Source organism: Miscanthus floridulus, chromosome 1, assembly GCF_019320115.1.
Source record: "Miscanthus floridulus cultivar M001 chromosome 1, ASM1932011v1, whole genome shotgun sequence".
Classification (NCBI taxonomy): domain Eukaryota; kingdom Viridiplantae; phylum Streptophyta; class Magnoliopsida; order Poales; family Poaceae; genus Miscanthus; species Miscanthus floridulus.
Genome location: NC_089580.1, coordinates 34154263 through 34177670, shown reverse-complemented (window position 1 = coordinate 34177670; position 23408 = coordinate 34154263). Strand labels below are relative to the sequence as shown.

The 23408-nt window shown below is 47.6% G+C and overlaps 3 protein-coding genes across 3 annotated transcripts; all 3 read left to right on the top strand.

Moving 5' to 3' along the window:
• The first annotated feature begins 1318 nt into the window (after positions 1-1318).
• On the top strand, positions 1319-3361 carry LOC136454350 (indole-3-acetaldehyde oxidase-like). The gene is made up of 2 exons (XM_066454800.1): positions 1319-1454; positions 2589-3361. The coding sequence occupies exons 1-2, from the start codon at positions 1319-1321 to the stop codon at positions 3359-3361; spliced, it is 909 nt and encodes a 302-aa protein (XP_066310897.1).
• A 3930-nt stretch (positions 3362-7291) lies between these two features.
• LOC136477452 (indole-3-acetaldehyde oxidase-like) lies at positions 7292-13765 on the top strand. Its single transcript, XM_066475652.1, has 10 exons — positions 7292-7499; positions 8516-10159; positions 10402-10667; positions 10770-10979; positions 11080-11298; positions 11454-12419; positions 12626-12721; positions 12823-12921; positions 13010-13199; positions 13322-13765. Exons 1-10 carry the CDS (start codon positions 7340-7342, stop codon positions 13561-13563), a joined length of 4092 nt encoding a protein of 1363 aa, XP_066331749.1. The 5' UTR covers positions 7292-7339; the 3' UTR covers positions 13564-13765.
• Positions 13766-20010: 6245 nt separating this feature from the next.
• LOC136478188 (GATA transcription factor 4-like) lies at positions 20011-21586 on the top strand. The gene is made up of 2 exons (XM_066476540.1): positions 20011-20571; positions 20688-21586. The coding sequence occupies exons 1-2, from the start codon at positions 20218-20220 to the stop codon at positions 21390-21392; spliced, it is 1059 nt and encodes a 352-aa protein (XP_066332637.1). The 5' UTR covers positions 20011-20217; the 3' UTR covers positions 21393-21586.
• Positions 21587-23408: the final 1822 nt, after the last annotated feature.

Below are 23408 nucleotides of genomic sequence, written 5' to 3'. Positions count from 1 at the left end.
ACTAATCATAAAATAGATTTTCATAATATACCTATTTGTAAACATAAACACGAATAATATTTGCTATAAACTTAGTTAGTTCAAACCTATAATTATTTTTTTGGGACAAAGGTAGTGGTTAGAGCATCTCCAACTTTGTATACCTAAAAGATAATCCCAACAATATGGTTTTGCAACCGTTCCAATATTATTTAAAAATATAATCCATTACCAACAACCGTTCCAATAGTTTGCTCATAAAAATATTTAAAAGCAAGTTCGCTTGAAGGTTTTTATCGCCGCACCATTGCCCCACAGTCGACTATCCCTAGCACCTAACTCATATCCTTAGCCTTTAAAAAGAAATCTTCATTGCTGGCTCTACCTCCTAGTATTGTCACATACTATAAAAATAATGTCTAGAGATTCAATTTTGACATACCTCTCCACGGTCATCGTCCTTCATCCTAGCTCACAGGCAGATGTTACAAAATGAAATCTTTATTGTCTGATCTAATTCTCAATATTCTCAGCTATAAAAATAATAACCGAAGATTCAATTCTTACGAACCTCAGTGGCAGCGGTAGCGGCTGGAAAAATTGCTGTATGGAGTAGCGGTAGTCCACGAATGGTGGATGTCTAATGTCTTTGTTTTTTAGGGCTTTTGTGTTCTTACTCCTATTTTGATGTGTAATTATGATGTTGCCCTCATTTTTCTAACTTTATGATTTTGCCTTTCACTATGAGCAAGTCAATGTGATTTTGTCCCTAGTCAACGGTCAAAACAGGGGCAAATTCACAAAGACCAGGGGCAAAATCGCGTTGACTTGACTTGCTAGTGGTGAATGGCAAAATCACAGAGTTAGAAAAACAAGGGCAAAATCACAATTGCACTTTAAAATAAGGGGCAAGAACACACAAAAAAAAAAACCTTGTTTTTTTTCGAAGTTCGATTATATTAAGATTTAGGATAAAGCTGTCGGAGAAAACAATCTTATCCTGCCAAATAAATCAAATTTGAGAGTGGTTGATGCTCCAACTTTCTGAGTACTTTCCGCTGCCGTGACAGTGACAGGCTCTGTGCATGTCTTGGGCTCTTGGCCAGTGGCAACTGTCAACTGGGAACGGCGGGCGTGGTGCCGCCGGGCGGCGGCGTGCGGACGGTTGACTGGGCCGTATATATAATATAATATAAATAAAATACAGTTAAATATATAAATATAAACAAGGGAAGGCGCACAGCCTGCGTACCCTGATCGAGGTGCTGTGCACAGTGCACCGCAGGCAGGAGAGGGTGGTGGTTAACTGGTTAGCATCATCGGGCGCGAGGCGGAGGAGATGGGAAAGGAGGAGGCAGCAGCGGTGGAGTCGTCGACGGTGGTGCTGGCCGTGAACGGCAAGCGGTACGAGGCGGCCGGCGTCGACCCGTCGACGTCGTTGCTGGAGTTCCTGCGCACCCAGACGCCCGTCAGAGGCCACAAGCTCGACAAACTTAACAATTTATGAAAGACTTGATAGTTTTATTGAGAATTGAGCTGAAACCAAATCCCATCTTGATTTTGCACCAGTAGAATAAGCACGGCCATGAGGAGTAGAGGGAAAGAAAAGAAGAAATTCATCAACAATAACTATAATGACCTCGTGCTAATGGATGCAATGAGATGCATCGAGAGAAAACCAATGCAATAACAAAACTATTTTCAAAAGGTGCTACAAAATTGTTTATATAAAGATATCTTCAAGTAAGAAAAATCTAATTGTTACAACAAGAAAACACTAGTTGCCCGAGTTATTTGCGAGCACCATCTTGCTGACAATAATAGCTAGAAACTCAATATGAAGTGCAACAATTTTGAAACACTAAACTATCTGCATTTTTGTATACACTACAACCAATAGTGCAATATGACTGATTACTAAACAGAATGTACAGAGTTTGACTGATTGTGCTAAATGGTGCATTTTTGGATGGAGCCAATACCGTCCTGTATTTGTTCTAAGGCAGGACTGGACAAACCGTTTTAGTTAAAAAGAATCATTATGTTTTACAAAAATCAAGTACTCCCTCAATACTAAAAAATAAAGTCATTTTTTACAAGGTTTGGGTGAAACATTGGAAATATAAATCATGAATAACTTTTAAGTTGTTGAGTGTGGAAATATGAAAACTATATGTATAGATTTGTCTTGAAAAATACTTTCACAAAAATTTACATATATTACTTTTTGATAAATATCTTTATAAAATTAAGTAGTCAAAGTTATGATTTGAATACCGTGTCGATGTCGGCTTGTTCGACTGCTCTTGTCTTGGCTTGTTTCAGCTTATTCTCTCACAGAACACTATTGAATCATCCGAAACCATCCGGTACACAGTGCCCGAACACCCCTTTCATTTTTTAGTATGGAGGGAGTATTATATTTGGGACATACACAGGAACCTAATACTACAAGAAACCGGGGTTTTTGAGCTATACTATTTTTTCAATAACGAAGCTGCAGTGTGAATTTTGAAGGAACCAAGTGCACTTCTGAAAGTGGAATTAGCACCAGCTTCTACTTCTATCTAGTTAAGATAAAAGAGCTAAACTCCTCCACTTTGTGGCAGGTGGCTGCGGTGCATGCGTGGTCCTCATCTCCAAGTACGACCAGGCCACCGACGAGGTAACTGAGTACTCCGCTAGCTCCTGTCTGACGCTGCTCCACAGCGTGGACCGTTGCTCGGTGATCACCAGTGAGGGAATCGGCAACACCAAGGATGGTTACCACCCCGTGCAAAAACGCTTGGCTGGCTTCCACGCCTCTCACTGTGGCTTCTGCACGCCCGGCATGTGCATGTCCATATTCTCCACTCTCGTCAAGGCCGACAAGGCGGCCGGCCGCCCCAACCCACAGGCAGGCTTCTCCAAGCTGACCACCTCCGAGGCTGAGAAGGCTGTCTCAGGAAACCTTTGCCGCTGCACCGGATACAGGCCTATCGTTGACGCCTGCAAAAGCTTTGCCTCTGATGTTGACCTTGAGGACCTGGGCCTCAACTGCTTCTGGAAGAAGGGCGCCGAACCTGCAGAAGTCAGCAAGCTACCAGGCTACAACAGCGGCGCCATCTGCACCTTTCCAGAGTTTCTCAAATCTGAGATCAAGTCAGCTCTGAAGCAGGCGGATGATGTTCCGATTGCAGTCTCCAACGACGGCTGGTACCATCCTAAGAGCATTGAAGAGCTTCACAGGTTGTTTGATTCCAACTGGTTTGATGAAAACTCTGTGAAGATTGTGGCTTCAAACACTGGGTCTGGAGTGTACAAGGATCAGGACCTCTATGACAAGTACATTGACATCAAAGGAATCCCAGAGCTTTCAGTCATCAACATTGGCTTGCCATGAGAATAAACACATAAGGACAAAAATGCCATTGGGAGAGAAGCATAGCACCACCAGGCACAAGAGTAGCCGCTTTGGGAGGTTCTAGCACGGACAAAAGTTGCCATAAAATATTTAGAATACACAACAAATCCACCATGGCCAGCTGCCGCAAAAGCTCAAGGTGTTGCACAAGACCATAGGAGCAAAATGATAATTTTCGTTGGCTGTTAACGGGTCTGCTTGGTTAACAGTCAACTTTTGCCAAACTAAAATATGAGCAAGTTCAAGATATTTAACATATAATTGGTCTGGTGCCAAAATTTTGGCAATACCTTCCAAGAATATGACAAGACATATTTCTCTTGTTGGCAGCAAACCCAGTATGGACATTGCCTATCTTACTAAAATCTAATACTTGTATACTCATATTTTCGCTTGCCGGCAAATATTTACCGAACAAGCTCTACATGCTAAAACAAATTGTAGTGTCAAATAAATTAGATATAAAAAATAAAACCAATTTGTTTATTGATAATGATTAGACCCGGGCGTCCATCTGGACACCACGTGCCCCACTCCGCCTCTCGTTCCTTGCTCCCACCCACCACGCGCCCCGCTCATGCAGCTCGCTCCGCACCATCGCGTGCTTTGCCCGCCTCAGCTCTCCACATTCTCGCCCTTCCTACCTCGGTCTATCTCTCGCGTCCGGTGGCATCAGAGCGCCTCCCAACCGTTGCCCCTACCAATGGTCGTTGGGTGCACGTGCCGAGGCGCCTCAAGTCGTCCCTGGCTGAGCCAAGGGCACCCACGAGCGCGACTGGTGCTAGTGGTGCTCGTACGTCGCCGCTTGTCGCCGACTCCCACCTCGACAGCTAAAATCGACCGGCCCGGCCTTCCCTCCCCCTATGTTGCAAATGTATGTTTCAAGTGTTTCAGATGTTTTAAAGGTATGTTGCAGGTGTTCCATATGGATGTTGCACATGTTATAAGTGTTTTGGAGGTATGTTGCAAGCATGTTCGAAAAGTTTCTTATGTTTCAGACGTATGTTGCAAGCGTTTTGATCTGGATGTTGCATTTGTTTCACACATACGTTGTAAGAGTATGTTCCAAATGTTTCAGCTGTTTTAGTCTTATGTTGCAGCAAGTGATTTCATGTTGCAAGTGTTTTATCTTAATGTTGCATATGTTTCACACATAGGTTATAAGTGTATGTTCTAAATGTTTCGTCTGTTTTAGACGTATGTTGCATTCAAGTGTTTCATGTTGTTCGAAGAGTCACGAGGGCGCGGTGAGTGATGGGCGCATGGCCGGGGCGATGGGGTGAAAGCATCTAGGCCCCTAGTTGGGTTTCGATGATTAATGACGGCATGAGATTATTATGACTAACGTGTGTTTTGCAGAGGCAATTTAAGTTAGGTCATGGTAATGACAATTGGATAATTATGGTTTTCATGCTTCCATCAATGGAATTCATTTCAGTTTTTAAAGTATGGACGACAAGGTTAAGGACGGCTAGTTCTAAGTGTCATTTGGAGTTGAAGTGACATTTAGAGTAGTTTAGGACTTTGTTTTTCCTTTAGCCGTAATATTAAGGGAGGTATGGACTAGTAGCTTGACCTAGGTAAGTCTAATATGTTAGGTGTGGTGCACAATTGTCAAACCTAGCACTAGGTGGCTCAGGAATAGCCCTAAGATTAATTGGAGTCAACTTCATTCACATAGGATTTTGAGTTGGAAGTGAATGAAGGGTCAAATGACTGACTGGACGCTGGTCTGGTTGTGACCGGACGCTGAAAGGTGAGTCCAGTCAGTTTATTTGATCAACTGCAGTCGTCTGGTACTAACTGAATGCTGGTCTGGTTGTGACCGGACGCTGAAAGGTGAGTCCGGTCAGTTCATTTAATCAATTGTAGTCGTCTGGTACTGACCGGACGCTGAGTGGAGGAGCACGGGACGCTGGGTTCCTGCGTTCGGTCGACTCCATAGAGGTTCTAAAGAGGCTTTTTCTTGACCGAACGCGTCCGGTGGGTGCTGACCGGACGCTGGTCAGAGTCTGATCAGAACTTAACGACTCTTTCTAACACAGTGGCGGGTACAACTGACCGGAGCGTTCGGTCAGCCCGCAGTGTGATGACTCAGCCTCCAAACGTTATGTTTTGAATGAGGGGGTATAAATACTTAATCCACTCGTCCATAAGAGATCTCTTGCCCATTTGTTCAGCTGAGAAACACCTTTGGAGTGCAAGAGAGAGCAAGAGCATAGTGAGGTGATTGAGATTTGATAATCCAAGATTAAGGACCTCATTAGTGCATAGGAAGTAGCAAGTGTGCATCTACCTTTCTCATTAGGTTGGTCTTGGTCAAGTGAGAGTTTGTGCTTGTTACTCTTGGTGATCGTCATTACCTAGACGGCTCGGTGGTGATTGGGAGCTTGATGATCATCCGGCGGAGCTTGTGGATGACCCAAGTCATGTTGTGAGTGGCTGTGAACGATTCACCGCGACGGAGTGTCAAAGAATCAGCCCATAGAGAGCATTTGATCCTTGCGCGAATTAAGGAGAGCTACACCCTTGCACGGGTGCTCCAACGAGGACTAGTGGGGAGTGGCGACTCTCCGATACCTCGAAAAACATCGCCGTGTTCCTTTCCCTCTCTTTATTTTGAGTATTTACCTTTGAGCAATTCATTTCATGTCTTTACATTCCTAGAATTGTCATGCTAGAGTATGATTGGAACCTATGGTGCAAAACTTTTGTGCGGAAAAATAATAGAAACACATTTTAGGCACAAGAGGTGAAATGGGCTAAGTGTAGGACTTAAATATTGCAAAAATTTAGAATTAACCCAATCCATCTCCCCTCTTGGGTATCTTGATCCTTTCACGGGGGATGGGTCGTGGCGAGCCGGGGGCCTACGGATGGGGCGCATGGCGCGCCAGGGGGCGGCGGACAGGGCGCGCGGCATGTCGAGTGCCTGCGGACAGGTCCTACTCGTCCTCAGTCGTTCATCCTAGCTCCCGGGTCCCGTCCGCACGGAGAGAGAGGAGGGGGTGAGGTGAAGGAGCAACGGGCGCAGCGACAAGGATAAGGTGCGCGTGCGGGGCGGAGAGAATCTAGGTGGACGGGGCGGGCTGTGCGGGCCTCTAGACACGCTCGTCCGTCAGGATGTCCGGGCACTAGCTTGTTTAAAATTCAAAGATCATGGTCATATAAAGAATCGAGTTATCTTTAGACTTTAGGTGTCAAATGTCAAATAAGAAACCTTCTGATTATCATTTCGGGACGGAGGAAATAAACGGGTGCCTTCGAAGTCCAACCGAAAACGGCGCGTGCCCGGCAAACCGGAGACGAGGTCATGCGCGTACGTGCAGGAGGACCCCGTTGGCTTCGCGTCGCGACTCACGGGTGGCGAGATTTTCCGCTCGTCGCTGCGCCGGCTGACCAAACGCTGAAAACCTGAAATGCATTGCCAGGGCAGGGCAGCTCGCGCGAACCGTCCGCCGCCGACGTTTTTGCCGCTGCCGTCCACCCGCGCCATCGCCCGTCCACGCCGCGCGCATCTCTGATCTCCCCGATCGCTTGCATTGCTGGCTTGTGGCCTTGTACCTGTACACTTGTACTAGTAGTATCTTATACGACTGAAAAAATGCATGCTGATTGGATGCTCGCTAGTCCAATACGCTGGCTGGATCATTTCCGTATTTGTTTTTGCAAAGCATGCACCGGCTACGAATATACTACTCCTACATTACATAGAGCCAAACACTGGGAGGCACATGCATGATGCCATCGGTCCTGCTCCTTGACTTGTTGACAGGCCTGCACTGCAGCTGCGAGGACGCTTTCGCATCCTGGCCGCCGGCGACGTCAGCGCGTGCATCAACATACCGCCGCCCGGCCGGCTGCAGGAGCAGGTCGGGGACTCGTATAAATAAACAGGACGGCAGGCACCATCGATCGGCTCCCCAGACCCAGAGGTGCTGTGCTGTGCAGGAGGAGATGGGGAAGGAGGCAGCCGCAGCGGAGTCGTCGTCGACGGTGGTGCTGGCCGTCAACGGCAAGCGGTACGAGGCGGCCGGCGTGGCCCCGTCGACGTCGCTGCTGGAGTTCCTGCGCACCCAGACGCCCGTCAGGGGGCCCAAGCTCGGCTGCGGCGAAGGTACGTTACGTCAGATCAGAGCGCCATTGTTGAGCTTTCGGCTCTCCTCTCTACTCTCTACACTATGTTTCGTTCTGGGCTTCTTGGCAACTTCCAAGCACACATGGTAGCTAGTTTTCCTTGGAGTCTCCTATTATGTATTTGCGTGCATGTGCATTCTCTTCGCCAACTTTAGATTGCAGATCGAGAGGATGCCAGTGCCTTTTCGTTCCCTGATGCATGGGCGCTGGCGCTATCTTTCGTCCATTTCATCCAGTGGAGTGGAATTCCCATTGGATATATAGCTTCGATTTTCTTGTGTACCTCCTATTTTTTTGCTTGGGATGTCACCGTCTCACGGATCGGACATCCCAAGAAGCTAAGACCAATCCATCCATAGAGATCGAAAGGCACAACCTGCCTTGGCTGCTACTATTTCATCAACCTATGTGCCTCGATACCAGCTACAAGAAATAAATACAGATGCTTCTTGCAAACTACAACAGTTATAGCTAGAAAGTTAATATGATGTGCAAGGACTTTAAAATACAGATCCCTAAAGATGCTTCTGCATTTTTTATACACTAAAACCAATAATGCAATACTGATAGTCAGACTGATTGCTATACAGAAATGCACAGAGTTTGACTTTTCTCAGAATAAAAGACGTCTTGCATTTTTCAATGGAAGGAATACCGTCCTGCATTTGCTCTCAGGCAGGACTCGACTGACTGTTTACTTAATAAAAAGAATCATTATATTTTAAAAAATCAGGTACTATTATGTTTGGGACATACTACACAGGAAGCTAATACTACAAGAAACAGGAATTATCTTTTGAACTATATAGTATTTGCTTTATATAACGAGGTTACAATGTAAACTTTGAATTTTCCTGCACCTTCGTTCTATAGAATTAGCATCAGCTTCTACATTTATCTCTGAATGCAAAAATATCTGCTATTCTTCATGTACAGTGAAGTGTGAAGATAAACGAGCTAAAGTCATCCCGCTTTTACAATTTCACATTGTGGCAGGTGGCTGCGGTGCATGCGTGGTCCTCATCTCCAAGTACGACCCGGAAACAGACGAGGTGACCGAGTTCTCTGCTAGCTCCTGCCTGACGCTGCTGCACAGCGTGGACCGTTGCTCGGTGACCACCAGTGAGGGAATCGGCAACACCAGGGATGGCTACCACCCCGTGCAGCAGCGCCTCTCCGGCTTCCATGCCTCGCAGTGCGGCTTCTGCACACCCGGCATGTGTATGTCCATCTTCTCCGCCCTTGTCAAGGCCGACAAGAAGTCCGATCGCCCAGAGCCTCCCGCTGGCTTCTCCAAGATCACATCCTCGGAGGCAGAGAAGGCTGTCTCTGGCAACCTTTGCCGCTGCACCGGGTACAGACCCATTGTTGACGCCTGCAAAAGCTTTGCCTCTGATGTTGACCTCGAGGACCTGGGCCTCAATTGCTTCTGGAAGAAGGGTGACGAACCTGCAGAAGTCAGCAAGCTGCCGGGCTACAACAGTGGCGCCATTTGCACATTTCCAGAGTTTCTCAAATCCGAGATCAAGTCTACACTGAAGCAGGAAAATGATGTTCCGATTGCAGTCTCCGACGACGGCTGGTACCATCCTAAGAGCATGGAAGAGCTTCACAGGTTGTTTGATTCCAACTGGTTTGATGAAAATTCTGTGAAGATTGTAGCTTCAAACACTGGGTCTGGAGTGTACAAGGATCAGGACCTCTATGACAAGTACATTGACATCAAAGGAATCCCAGAGCTTTCTGTCATCAACAGAAGCAGCGAAGGAATTGAGCTTGGATCAGTTGTGTCCATCTCTAAAGCTATTGAGGTGCTGTCAGATGGAAATCTAGTCTTCAGAAAGATTGCTGATCACCTGAACAAAGTGGCTTCACCATTTGTTCGGAACACTGCAACCATAGGTGGAAACATAATGATGGCACAAAGGTTGCCATTCGAATCGGACATTGCAACCGTGCTCCTAGCTGCAGGTTCGACAGTCACAATCCAGGTGGCTTCCAAAAGGCTGTCCTTCACTTTGGAGGAGTTCTTGCAGCAGCCTCCATGTGATTATAGAACCCTGCTGCTGAGCATATTTATCCCGGACTGGGGTTCAGATGATGTCACCTATGAGACTTTCCGAGCAGCACCTCGTCCACTTGGCAATGCTGTCTCATATGTCAATTCAGCTTTCTTGGCAAGGACATCAGGCGGTCATCTAATTGAGGATATATGCTTGGCATTTGGTGCCTACGGAGTCGATCATGCCATCAGAGCTAAGAAGGTTGAGGATTTCTTGAAGGGAAAATCACTGAGCTCATTTGTGATACTTGAAGCAATTCAACTACTCAAAGATACCGTTTCACCGTCAGAAGACACTACACATCGTGAATATAGGATCAGTTTGGCTGTCAGTTTCTTGTTCAATTTCCTATCTTCCCTTGCCAACAGTTCGAATGCACCATCACATATTGATACTCCCACCGGGTCATATACTAATGGAACTACAAATCGTAGCACTATGGACTCACCTGAGAAGCATCTTAAGGTTGACAGCAATGATTTGCCAATACATTCAAGACAAGAAATGGTTTTCAGCGATGAGTACAAGCCTGTTGGCAAGCCGATCAAGAAAGTCGGGGCAGAGATCCAAGCTTCAGGTATATACTCTTATACCGATGCATAAACTGATTTAGCTTGAACTTCCAAACATGTTCCACTGTGGTGAACCTCTTTTCTTCTGTATACTCCACAAAATAATCATCTCACGGCTCCTTTTTTTTGTCTTTATTAGTACAATAGATTGGTCAGTGCAGAACCATCTCATAAGCTTCCGTCCCAGCATTCTCTACTGATTCCTCTCTTAAAAATGCACTAAACCATATTCATTTTTCTTATACAGGGGAGGCTGTGTATGTTGATGATATTCTTGCTCCCAAGGATTGCCTCTATGGGGCATTTATCTACAGCACACATCCTCATGCTCATGTGAAAAGTATCAACTTCAAATCATCCTTGGCTTCACAGAAGGTCATCACAGTTATAACTGCAAAGGATATTCCAAGCGGTGGAGAAAATGTTGGAAGCACCTTCCTGACGGTGCTAGGAGATGAACCACTATTTGCGGATCCAATCGCTGAATTTGCTGGTCAAAATATTGGTGTTGTGGTAATGTTTCTTTAGTGTTATTTCAGATTACACAAAAATAGAAATATGTTTTTGTATAACCAGGCAAGCTTATCGTATCTTGTTGCTTTTCAATTCACTCAGATTGCTGAAACACAAAAGTATGCTAATATGGCTGCAAAGCAAGCTGTTGTTGAGTATAGCACAGAAAATCTGCAGCCACCAATTCTGACAATAGAAGATGCCATCCAAAGAAACAGCTACTTCCAAATTCCCCCATTTTTAGCTCCAAAGCCAGTTGGTGACTACAACAAAGGGATGTCTGAAGCTGACCACAAGATTCTATCAGCAGAGGTACAGAACACTTTGTTATGTTCAAAAGGATATATTTATATATACACTCTGAATTTCCAGCAAGGGCAAACACTCACGCCTAGTATTTTTGTGCCCACAGGTAAAACTTGAATCCCAGTACTACTTCTACATGGAAACTCAAGCAGCACTAGCAATTCCTGATGAAGATAACTGCATAACAATCTATTCCTCGGCACAAATGCCCGAGCTCACACAAAGTTTGATAGCAAGGTGCCTTGGCATTCCATTTCACAATGTCCGTGTCATCAGCAGAAGAGTAGGAGGAGGCTTTGGTGGAAAGGCAATGAAAGCAGCGCATGTAAGTCCTGCCTATAACTAGAGCTTTGATTCACTCAATATTTTGTATTTTCAACTGCCACTGTATTGTCAATTGAACTTCATGATTTGACCAAAAAACTGTTGAGATGCAAATGTGTTAGAGATGACCATGATTTTTTTTTGCCTCTTTGTCAGACCGCATGTGCATGTGCCCTTGCTGCCTTCAAGCTGCGGCGTCCAGTTAGGATGTACCTCGATCGCAAGACGGACATGATAATGGCTGGAGGGAGACATCCAATGAAGGCGAAGTACTCTGTTGGTTTCAAGTCAGATGGCAAGATCACAGCCTTGCACCTTGATCTTGGAATCAATGCTGGAATATCAGCAGATGTGAGTCCAATAATGCCACGTGCTATCATAGGAGCTCTCAAAAAGTACAACTGGGGCAATCTTGAATTTGACACCAAGGTCTGCAAGACAAATGTCTCATCAAAGTCAGCAATGCGAGCTCCTGGAGATGTGCAGGGCTCTTTCATCGCTGAAGCCATCATCGAGCATGTTGCCTCGGTGCTTGCACTAGACACTAACACCGTCAGGAGGAAGAACCTTCATGATTTTGAAAGCCTTCAAGTTTTCTTTGGAGAAAGTGCCGGGGAAGCTTCTACATACAGCCTGGTTTCCATGTTTGATAAGCTGGTCTTGTCTCCAGAATACCAGCACAGGGCTGCAATGATTGAGCACTTTAATAGCAGCAATAAATGGAAGAAACGCGGCATTTCTTGTGTGCCAGCCATTTATGAGGTTAGTCTTCGACCAACTCCAGGCAAGGTATCGATCATGAATGATGGTTCCATTGCCGTCGAGGTTGGAGGAATTGAGATAGGCCAAGGATTGTGGACTAAAGTGAAGCAGATGACAGCATTCGGATTGGGACAGATGTGCCCTGATGGTGGCGAATGCCTTCTGGACAAGGTTCGGGTTATCCAGGCAGACACATTAAGCCTGATCCAAGGAGGTTGGACTGCTGGGAGCACCACTTCTGAATCTAGCTGTGAAGCAGTTCGACAATCATGTGCTGTACTCGTTGAGAGGCTGAAGCCTATCAAGGAGAGTCTCGAAGCTGAGTCCAACACAGTGGAATGGAGTGCCTTGATTGCTCAGGTGAGGATAACACTTAACTCTAACTTTGTTGGTAACATGTCCCTTACTTTGATTGAAAGAGGTACCAAGAATTACAGTTACTCAAATCCTTTGCCTCGCTTCATTCCATCATTAATCAATCAGTAGCAATGTCAGATAAGTCTAAGGAACTGGAACTCAATATCAAGCAGTTTAAATTGTTCATGACATTTGTTCCTCATCTACAGGCAAGCATGGCGAGTGTGAACTTATCAGCACAGGCATACTGGACTCCTGATCCATCTTTCACAAACTACTTGAACTATGGAGCTGGCACCAGCGAGGTATCCTGACAATGCAACTGCAATTTTTTTTTTGTTGGAGGTTGCAGCTCCAGTTCTTCTAAAGCTGACATTTCATTGGAAATTTGCAATGGACATTGCAGGTGGAAGTTGATATCCTAACAGGAGCAACCACAATTCTACGCAGCGACCTGGTGTACGACTGCGGGCAAAGCCTAAACCCTGCTGTGGACTTGGGCCAGGTTAGCTACAAAATGAACACAGCTCATGTAGACCATTGTATGGATGAAAATGTGCTCCTCCTCTGAACACTGTTCATCACTCAATCAGATCGAAGGCTGCTTTGTCCAAGGAATAGGGTTCTTCACGAACGAGGACTACAAGACGAACTCGGACGGCTTGGTCATCCACGACGGCACATGGACGTACAAGATCCCCACGGTGGATAATATCCCCAAAGAGTTCAATGTTCAGATGTTTAATAGCGCCCGTGACAAGAAGCGTGTCCTGTCTTCAAAAGGCAAGCATCTCCTCACAATGTTTCATTTCACCCCCGTCTCAACATTCATGCCATCATGCCGACCTTCTCAACAAACCGCTTATGAAAAAAAAAATGACATACCGCGGACATGTTTGTTGCAGCTTCGGGCGAGCCGCCGCTTCTTCTGGCGTCCTCGGTGCACTGCGCGATGAGGGAGGCCATCAGGGCGGCGAGGAAGGAGTTCTCGGTCAGCACCGGCCCCGCGAACTCCGCCGTCACGTTCCAGATGGACGTGCCGGCGACGATGCCCGTCGTCAAGGAACTCTGCGGCCTGGACGTCGTGGAGAGGTACCTCGAGAGCGTGTCTGCCGCCGGTGCCGGCCCAAACGCGACGAAAGCATAGATCCAGCAAGCCTCAGGCTGCAGTCGCCGCACTGCCAGTGCCAGAGATGCTGAGTAGTGCAGTGTTCTGAGGTACAGTACAGAAGAGATCGAATTGGGGAGCTCAGGAGGTGCGAGGAGCGATGAACAGTGTATAGAGTGAATAATAAACTATGCCGTTCTAATAATCATGTGTTGGACGGCGCGTGTGTGGATTGTGGATGAAATCGTGTGCTTCGACAGGATTTTGAAGAAATTTTGCAACGCATGGTTCGTGGGTGCATACCTTCCTTCCGGGTGATTGGGCATCAGATCAGAGCAACTAGGCTAGGCCTCGACGGTCGCCGCTGCGATTGCGCAGGCTACCGCATCGGCCTCACGCCATCGCCGGCCACTCCTTGCTGGACTATCGTGTGGAAGGCGACTGTGACAACCGCGAGCCTAATCGAAGCGGCGGCGCGGCGGCGGGAGGGAAATGCTCTGTTGACTGTTCCTGATTTTGCGAGACCGCTGAGCGTGCCCGTCACGAACGGGCCCTGAGCCCCTCACGATGACGAGGGTTTCGCCGCTGCCGTTGGGCTGCTGCCGCCGGCCCACCGGACTGCTTTGCAGTAAGATTTGGTCTTTCTTCTTGCTTAAAGCGTTGACAGATTCTTTTATTGTGGAAAAAAAAGTCAACTATACTCTTGCCACTTGTTTTTATCGAACCACACTACGGATGCGGAGTTGCGGACGTTCAGTTGTGAGAGTTTTTTTTTTACTGGAGAGAGTCAATCAAGAACATAAAAGGACGATCGGTGATTCACCTATTTGGACTAGCCTTCTGTACCTGATTGCGTCGTGGCTAATGACATGCATCTTAGTTCTAGAAGATGGCTCCTAGACAATTTGAGAGGTCTTTGGGGAAAATGTACAAAAACAAAATATTTCAATTCCAAATTTTAATAAATCTAGAAACGGGAGAAAGTGCTAAGTTATCAGTTAAGTTTGTTTATAACACTAGCAACCATTGATGTCCATTATTTTTAACCACGGGTGTCGCAAATCGTTGTTAATATACAAATGTCCTAGTATTTTATACCCCTATACGTCTAAATTTCACCTTTGGACCCCAAGAGTCATGCCATGACCTACGGTGCCGAGATCACGTCCCGGCGCCATAGCATATGGGCCGAGCTTTGAGGCTGTGGTGGCGTAACTAAACTATGTGGCCGCGACGTGGCCGAGCTCGGCGCCATATATCTCTGATGCGCGCAGCGACAAAACGTGAAGGTCAGCATCTCATTTCTCAAAACAGAAAATGAGGGTCAAGAAGGTCCGTCCGTTGTATAAATCCTACTCGTACGCAGCAGTATACGGGATATATGTTGCCTGCCTGAGCCCCGTAGCTGTGTGTGTGTGTGCCGCTGGGCGCATGCAATGCATGATGGCTGGCGCGCGCTAGGCCGGGGCAGGCCCAGCTTGGTTGGAGTAGCTAGCTGCCGATGCACGTCGGCAGGGCGGAGGTACATGAATGAAGCGCTGCCCGGCCGCCAACCGACACGTGGCAGAGTACGGCAGGGGCCCTGCGAAAGCAACCGCCACGTGATGCCCAGCAGGCCGGTGTCAGAGGAGAGGGCCGAGCGGGCCTGAAAGAGGCGGCCCGCTCTCGCGTCGCGTCCCCATCCCTCGTCAGCTCTACCCGCAAACCTCGCCGCCCGCCCGCCCGCCTCCCTTGCGAAGTTTCCAACCGACACATCGCTTCGCATGCGGTTGGGTTGGCACCGCGGAGGACCCGACCCCGGCTCGGAGAATTTCCCGTGCAGCGCAGTGCAGTGGTTTAATTTGCAGGGAACGAAGGATCAGGGCGCGCCAGCCGCCAGCGGATTACTTAACCTGACCATGCCAAGCTGGCGCCGGGGAGCTGCTTTGGCCAGGGGATCAGTTAACTAATCGGGCTCGTGGATTCTGATGGGCTCGGGGCGCGGGGTGGCCGGGCGTCACGTGGGCCGGGGACGGAACTGCGTATGGCCTGTATCGGAGTGAATCGGAGTTTAATTGAACTAAATTTCATTTCACTTGATTAAGGATGATACACGTACACCCCCACCCGCCCGCGCCTCGGGATCCTCGTCGCCCTCACGTGATTCGGTGCCGCTGCCGTGCCGCACCACGGGCACGCACTCGGCGCGCGCGCATGCACGCAGCATGCTCCCCCACAAACAGAGTCGCTGTTTGGCTCTTGCTGCGGCGTCGCTCCATGCCTTCACCCATCCCGCTGTGGCTCTTGTATATATATCACATATGCCCGGCCGGCTGCTCGGCGCCCACCCGCCCAGCAGTAACAAAATGCACCACATGCCTCCTCGAGAAAATTGCAGCATGGTTGTTTTTCTTTCTTTACAACGAAATTGTGTAATTAATGAAGTTTATGTTACAGACAATAGTGGACTTCATTCCTTTAGGGCACAAATTATAATAAGGCCAGTCTCAATAAGAGTTTCATGAGCATTAAATAAGTTGATGTGGCATAGTTTAAATAAAGAGAGAGATGAAAATAGTTTTATGGGATGAAACGAGTTTCATGGGGGAAACTTGTTTGCACTGTTTCCAATACCAGAGAGTATTGAAAACAGAGTCATGAAACTCTCATTGAGACTGGCCTAATGTAGCTGATCATCACATCGATGCACTTGCAAGGGTAGCATCAGACATAGCAGTTGTTTCATGTATCGTAAGCATCGGGGGGAGTACTCCGCGTACCACCAAATAAACAGATGATCCGCTGTATATATGATACAACTATTGGTTGTAAACTAGTATTGGTCTTTGTAAGGCATTTCCTTACTACTACTATAAGCCCCGGCTTGTGAGTAATTTATAGTGTGTTAGATTTGTGGAGTCAGGTGATGCATCATTAGTTCATCTCATTAATTTTGGTGAAATCAGCACATTCCTCATGCATGTACTAATTATTAGCTTACGAGGAATGAGGTGGTGATGGATCAACTCATTCCATTCCATAAACCAAATACAAAAAGTGAGGAGTAAGAAGATGATGAATCACCTCGTTCCTCAAACCAAACGCATCAGTTTCTCGAAGTACTGCCTGTAGCCCATACAATTTTCTTCCTGTTTTTTTTTATGTACATGTAGGTGAAACTTCGTTCATCTCCAGAAGTCAGTACCATATATACAATACCATGCATGCATGTTGTACCATGAATCCATGATAGGTGTCAACTTTGTACAATGGGATGTCGCATAAGCAACATTTAACGAGACAGATGCCCATGCACAAGCTGTCCCCACATGTCAGCTGTTTATCGCCCCTATATAGGTGCTTGTCTCCCCGGCGTACACAATGCGCATATTGTCTGATTGAGTGGCGGGTGTAGCGTAGCTAGGACCGTAGGACGCAGCGACAAACAGCTAGGGTGCGTGGTCCTTCTAGGCGTACACAAAGTAAGTGAACGGAACGGAGGTGGTGCAGCACAGCTAGCAAGCCATCTCGTAAATTTCTCATGTCCATGACGACCTTACAGCCCTACCTCCGCCGCGTGGTCCTTCATGTGGTCGCAAAATGGCAACCATCCCATCCATTATGAGCCTGTATCAATGGTCCCTTGTGTGCAATATATATATATATATATATATATATATATATATATATATATATATATATATATATAGGGAGAGGCTATTCAGTAGCCGGCTACAAAATAAGTTATTCTGTAGCCACCTCCATTTACTATAATTTTATATACTAATTTACCATAATGTCAATACATATTTACGATAGTTGGGTTACTATAACACATGGGGATATTTACCCTAACGTTATATTAAACCACTTAGTAAGGAGTTACTATAATCTCGTAAATTAATATAGTAATTATCATAACTCAAAGTGGCTACAGAATAAGTTATTCTGTAGCTAGCTATAGGATAGTAGTTCTATATATATATATATATATATATATATATATATATATATATATATATATATATATATATGGCTTGGGACTCTAATTAGTTGGTCACATAGCTAGCCCTCATCATACTGGACGAGAACATCATGTTTTCAGAAATTGGAGATATCAGCACGCAGGGACAAAATCAGTCCTGTGATCGTACATGTTAGTTGAGATCGAAAAAGAGATATCCGACATGTCGCCCGTGTGTGTGTATAAAATAATTGTCAAGATTCAATGGTGCTACCATATATACCCTTGTCGTCGCTACTTGAAACAGAGACCAGATGTTAGTTGTTGTGCTAATATAGCAGCCAGCAACAAACCCTCGACCACATTAAATGGAAATTGTTGTTAGTGTATTTTGTCTTTAATTCCATATATAATTTGGATAGTGCCAATTATTCCTTTGGTAATTAAGCGATGTACTCATGGCCTCATGGGCAGGATGGGGGAGAGGATAGGAGGTGAGTGAGACGTGTGAGAAACGGGGTGAGCACGTCGTACTGGCCGGCCAGGCAACGGTGAAAACTGAAAAGGAAAGGGGACTGGCCCTGACCGTCAGGGCCAGAGAACCCAGAGGCCCCGCCAGAGCGAGGGGCGCGCGGGCAGGAGCAGGAGCAGGTCAGGGCAGCTGGGCAGGGGTCCCCATACCCACAGGCGCCGATACTCCACGTTGCCTTTACGTCAAACCCTTTTACCTGCGGGCGGTAACTACCACCGGCAACCAGCCAGTGCAATTCGGCAATTCCTCTTCCTCAGCGTCAGCAGCAGCGCCAGCCGCCCAGCCTCCAGCTCCACCAGGCCCCCCCCGGCCCTCGTCGACGTCGTTTACCTGCGCACTCTCACCTCATCATTGATTACTGCATGCATGGAGGTACTCGTAGTAGTAGTGTCAGTGTGTCACAAGTGAAAAGTGACTGATGTCCGGTGTAGATATATAAGAGTAGTCCACTCCTAGTACGAGTACTAGTATGTTGCAGCAACATCATCTTCATATCTCTGAGCGTAAACTCAACTCCAGCGGCGACCTCCGTTCCCTGCGCACAACGTACCCATTGGTGGTTCACCTCCTAATCTCCACAAGCTAATTTATTATCTACTCGTCAGATCGGGAGCTGTCACTGACAAACGGTCCCTTGGCGATGGCTCGGTCATGACAAGTTTTCACTTATCGAACGAAACCCAACGGTCACCCTGTTCGCTTTCTCGTATCAGCCATGCTTATCAGCCATGATATAGCAAAACAACATCAGTTGATTTATAAGCCACAGAAACGATCAAGCGAGCGGGGTGTGTAATTAATTGGCTTGTTATATAGGTATAAATAAACATTATATATATATACATAAATACACACGCGTGTATTTGAAAAAGGGATACAACTAACTGGAGTACGTACCTAACGGTGTGATCGATCATATCACACGGTGTGGCCGGCCGGCACACCGTTTATTTCTTCCTTGACGATCGATAGATCCAAATATATATTGAGGCAAGTTTTTTCGAATGGAGCCGGGACAACGTATGGACAGAGGAAATTGACCGATTAACCATTCTCAGTGCATGCGTGGCAGACTTTTCCCCCTGCCTGCTGCGTACGCGTACGAATGCCCCTGCGAGGCGAGCAGCATTGATTTCCGCCAGGCCAGGATGCTTCGGCGTCCACTCCCCTGGACAGTTGCACAGGCTACAGCTCATGGAGTCACGTGGTCTTGTGCATGCATTGCGGTTAAAGTAACCGGATTCTCTTCTTTCTTCCCCGTCTCTGTCTTCAGTTTTTTTTCCCTTCTTTTATTAAAAAAAATACTGGGACTGCTGCTACTGGTACTGGTACAGCCAGTAGCTAACGGAATTATGCTAGGGAGGGGAGAGAGTAGTGCGTGAATGACTGCGTGTGAGACGAGTGGTGGTGGAGCATATGAATGTGGGTGGGCACTGGGCAGAGAGTGGATGGATGCAGTGCATGCGACGGCGCACGTTGGGGCCTGCTGCTGCCGTGCTGGGCTGCAGCTTCCTCGGCCCTCCCCCTCTGCACTCTAATCTAATTCTATACACCCCCGTAATTGCACCTCCTTAAGAGCAAGGCTAATAATACAGTCGGTTTACTGGCTATAAGATTTTTTCAGCCTTCTTTCAGCCCACTCATATAGTAGTTGGCTCTTTACAGTTAATACATGGTCCACTTATCTCTCTCACATACTTTCTTGGTTTTTGTGCCTAAGCCAGCTGTAAGCTTACAACCCATTTCTCCTCTCTCTCCTCCCCTCTTTCCTCTATCTCAGCATTTAATCGGCTTACAGCCTACTATTATACTTGCTCTAATATGCTATCTTATGCACAGCTTTTGTCAAAACATAGTTTTGTGCACACACATAGCTCCACCTCTATCTAGTCTCCTCCCATCACCTCACTTCGCAACAACCCCTTCCTTTGTTACTGGTGATAAAGTGACCGGAGCCCCCGACCCTCAGAGCCCAGCACTATTTCTTCCCCCTCTCACCACTCCACTCCATCCCCTCCTCTCTCTCTCTCACACACACACAGACACACTCCCCCTCACTCTCTCGTCACTGAGAATAGCACAAGACCAGCAGGTACTAGCTCGTACTGGAACGAGCACGGTCACTGGCTCGTTTCAAGGAACTGATGCCCTGTGCCAATTAAGTAGCAGTACGTCGTACGGTTAGCTCTTAGGCAGCTAGCTCTTGTGTTGGCGATCGATGGCGTCGGAGTGGGAAATGGCCACGGGAGTGGATCCCGGCATGGGAATGGGCACATACCACCACAACGCCTCCAGCATCACCACGGCGCCGATGAGCAGTCACCACAGCGGCGGCGCCTGCTACTCCACGGCGCACCACCACCATTACTACGGGATGCCGCCCATGGGCGACACCATGAGCGTGGACGACCTCTCCACCGGCGCTGGCGCCCACGAGTTCTTCCCCACCGCGGCCACTGACAAGCAGGGACACCACTCGGGGGCCATGATGGGTGAACCATCACCCACCGCCAACTCGTCGGATCACCAGACGTCGTCGCTCCTCTCCTTCGCCGATGAGTTCTACATACCCGTAAGTACATATCAAAATTAAATTAAATATATACATGAATTGTTACCTACTGTACTTATTAGAGAGGTTTCGATGCATGAGATCGCTAAACAAATGCGGTATATATGATGATTTAGAGCGAGGAAGTTGCCGAGCTGGAGTGGCTATCCAAGTTCGTGGACGACTCCTACTCGGACATGCCGAATTACTCGTCGGCCGCGCATGCCGCAATGGCAGCGGCTGCTAACGCGGCAGGCAGTGGAGGAGGCACCTCGGCCGGTCAAGACAGCTGCGTCACAGCGGCGCCTGGCCGCGGCGCGCGTAGCAAGCGGTCGTCCCGCGCGACCGCCGCGGCGTGGCACTCCCTCGTGCCGCGCCCACCATCGCAGTCATCTCCATCACCATCGTCCTGCTCGTTGTCTTCGGACTTCCCGTCGTCGAACTCGAACAAGCCGGCACGCCCGAACGGCGGCAGCCGCGGCAAGAAGAGCCCGGCGGGGCCCGGCGGGGAGGTGGGCATGGACGAGGGCGGCGTGCGCCGGTGCACGCACTGCGCGTCGGAGCAGACGCCGCAGTGGCGGTCGGGGCCGCTGGGCCCCAAGACCCTGTGCAACGCGTGCGGCGTGCGGTTCAAGTCCGGGCGGCTGATGCCTGAGTACCGGCCGGCGGCCAGCCCCACCTTCGTGCTCACGGAGCACTCCAACTCGCACCGCAAGGTCGTGGAGCTGCGCCGCCAGAAAGAGCTCATCCTCATCCGCGGAACCCACCGTGACGCCGCCGCAGGATCCGCCGGCGGGCCGAGGCCGGAGCTCATGTTCCGTGACTACGGCGGCGTGTGTTAGCTTAGCTACCCGGCACGGCAACCGGCGCGGAGGAAGCTCGCGTCGTGCATTGCATGCATGGAGCTTAGATCCTTTTGCGAAATTCTGCCGTTTCTTACTTTCTTTCCCTGCGTATTCCACATATTTTCATTTCTCTTTTTGTTAATTGTTATTAAATTGTTGGTACCTATACCTCCTCCCTGCTTCTAAGTTCTTGAGAGAGATCAGTGTAATGAATATAATTCTGTTGGTATAAATTGTGATCGTTAATTTGTCAGTAATCATGCTCATAAACCCATCATGTATCGAGTACACAAATTGAATAGTCATGATTGTGATTTAGCAAGCATATTAGGGGGTGTTTGTTTCCATGGACTAAAGCATTTTGAACTAAAATCTACACTTTAGTTGGACTAAACAACCAAACACTTGGACTAAAAGTGAACTAAAATACTTTAGTCCTTTAGTCCACAAAACTGGACTAAAATTGACTAAAAGGTGTTGGGGACACCCATGCTTCTCATTTATTGCCCCCTTTCTCCACTTTAGTCCATTTTAGTTCAAAGAACTAAACACCACTTTAGTCTACTTTTAGTTCATGAACTAAAGTGAACTAAAAGTGGACTAGAAAACCAAACAGGTCCTTAATTATGGCACCCGTTCTGTCCGTACTACCCGTACGACGTGAGCACGTTCCGTCTGTACTACCCAATGGTATCCGACGTGAACGCATGCCGTCTCGTTAGGTTCTGTTCGGCTGGTCGTAAAGCTGTCTGTGCTGATTTATATGGCTAATAAGCTGACTTATAATGGTAGCCAAACACTTCCTTAGTTGAATGACAGAGAAGCTCAACAATTTTTTTTTCAGAGAAAACGAAACCATGTAAATACCTTGAATGTTTGTTGATCAGTTCGTCATTCAATCTTTCACTCCATGGTTCGTCTTTTTTGGAAGAATTTTCTTTTTCCTTCCCTGTTTCAACGGAGGGGGGAAAACGAGAGAGAGAGACGAGAATGGTGGGTGGTCCAGCACGTGACTTGGCCCTATGGTGGCCTTTTTGTCAGGGGACGGACGGAAAAAGTGGGCAAGGTTCCGGTCACGTCACGTGATAGTACGTGCCTCCCGGCCATTATTAGCATCATGCAACCATCTGTCTCTCGACTTTTCTCGGCGTTTGTTTTCTCCGTGGGGCTACACTACACAAAAGGCAGGCCGAGCAAAGCGGGCTCGGGGCCGACCTCCTTGTGGTTGTGTCCATGGAGTGTGTGTGCATGCGACCTCTGCCGACTTCCATGTGGCCGTGGTCTCCGGGTGCCCGCCGTTGTGCCGCGTTTGGTTGGCTGGCAAACAATCATGTTCCGTGTGAGCTCCTTAGGCAGCGTTTGGATGCAGGTATCAAACTGTGCATGAATCAGAGCATCCTGGATGACCGCAGGGGCCCACCCACATGTAGAGAATAGACTTTCGGTTCGATGCGATAGTCCTAGTTATTTTTAGGCCTGGGACTAAAGAAAGGATTAGTCCCAGTTGAAGCTACCAACCGGGACTAAAGTCCTCTGCCCAACAGCCAGAGACATAACTTTTGCAGGAGGGGAGCAGTAGGGGACCTTTAGTCCCGGTAGGTGGCTCAAATCGAGACTAAAGGTTGCCCTCCAGTTCCGGTTGGAGCTACCAGCCGTGACTAAACCTTTAATCTCGTTTGGTGGCTCTAACCGGGATTAGAATTATACCTGTAGTCCGAGTTTATACCACAAACCGGGACTACATGTCCCAGACTATATACTTTCTCCTTCTTTCTCCTCCAGACTAAGCCATTTCAAGCTCTCTGCCTGCTCTCTATTCTTTCTCGTGGAAGGAGTTCATGCTTGCGGGATTGGTGAAGACTTCTTCATTCCTCCATCCATTCTTCGATTCTAGAAGTTACCAACTTTATTCTCCCATATTTTATCACTAGCATGGCTCATTTCTTGGTCTAGAAATAGAGAAATTTGCGATTTTTTAGATAGGGAATGATGGTGGAATTATTTTGATTTATA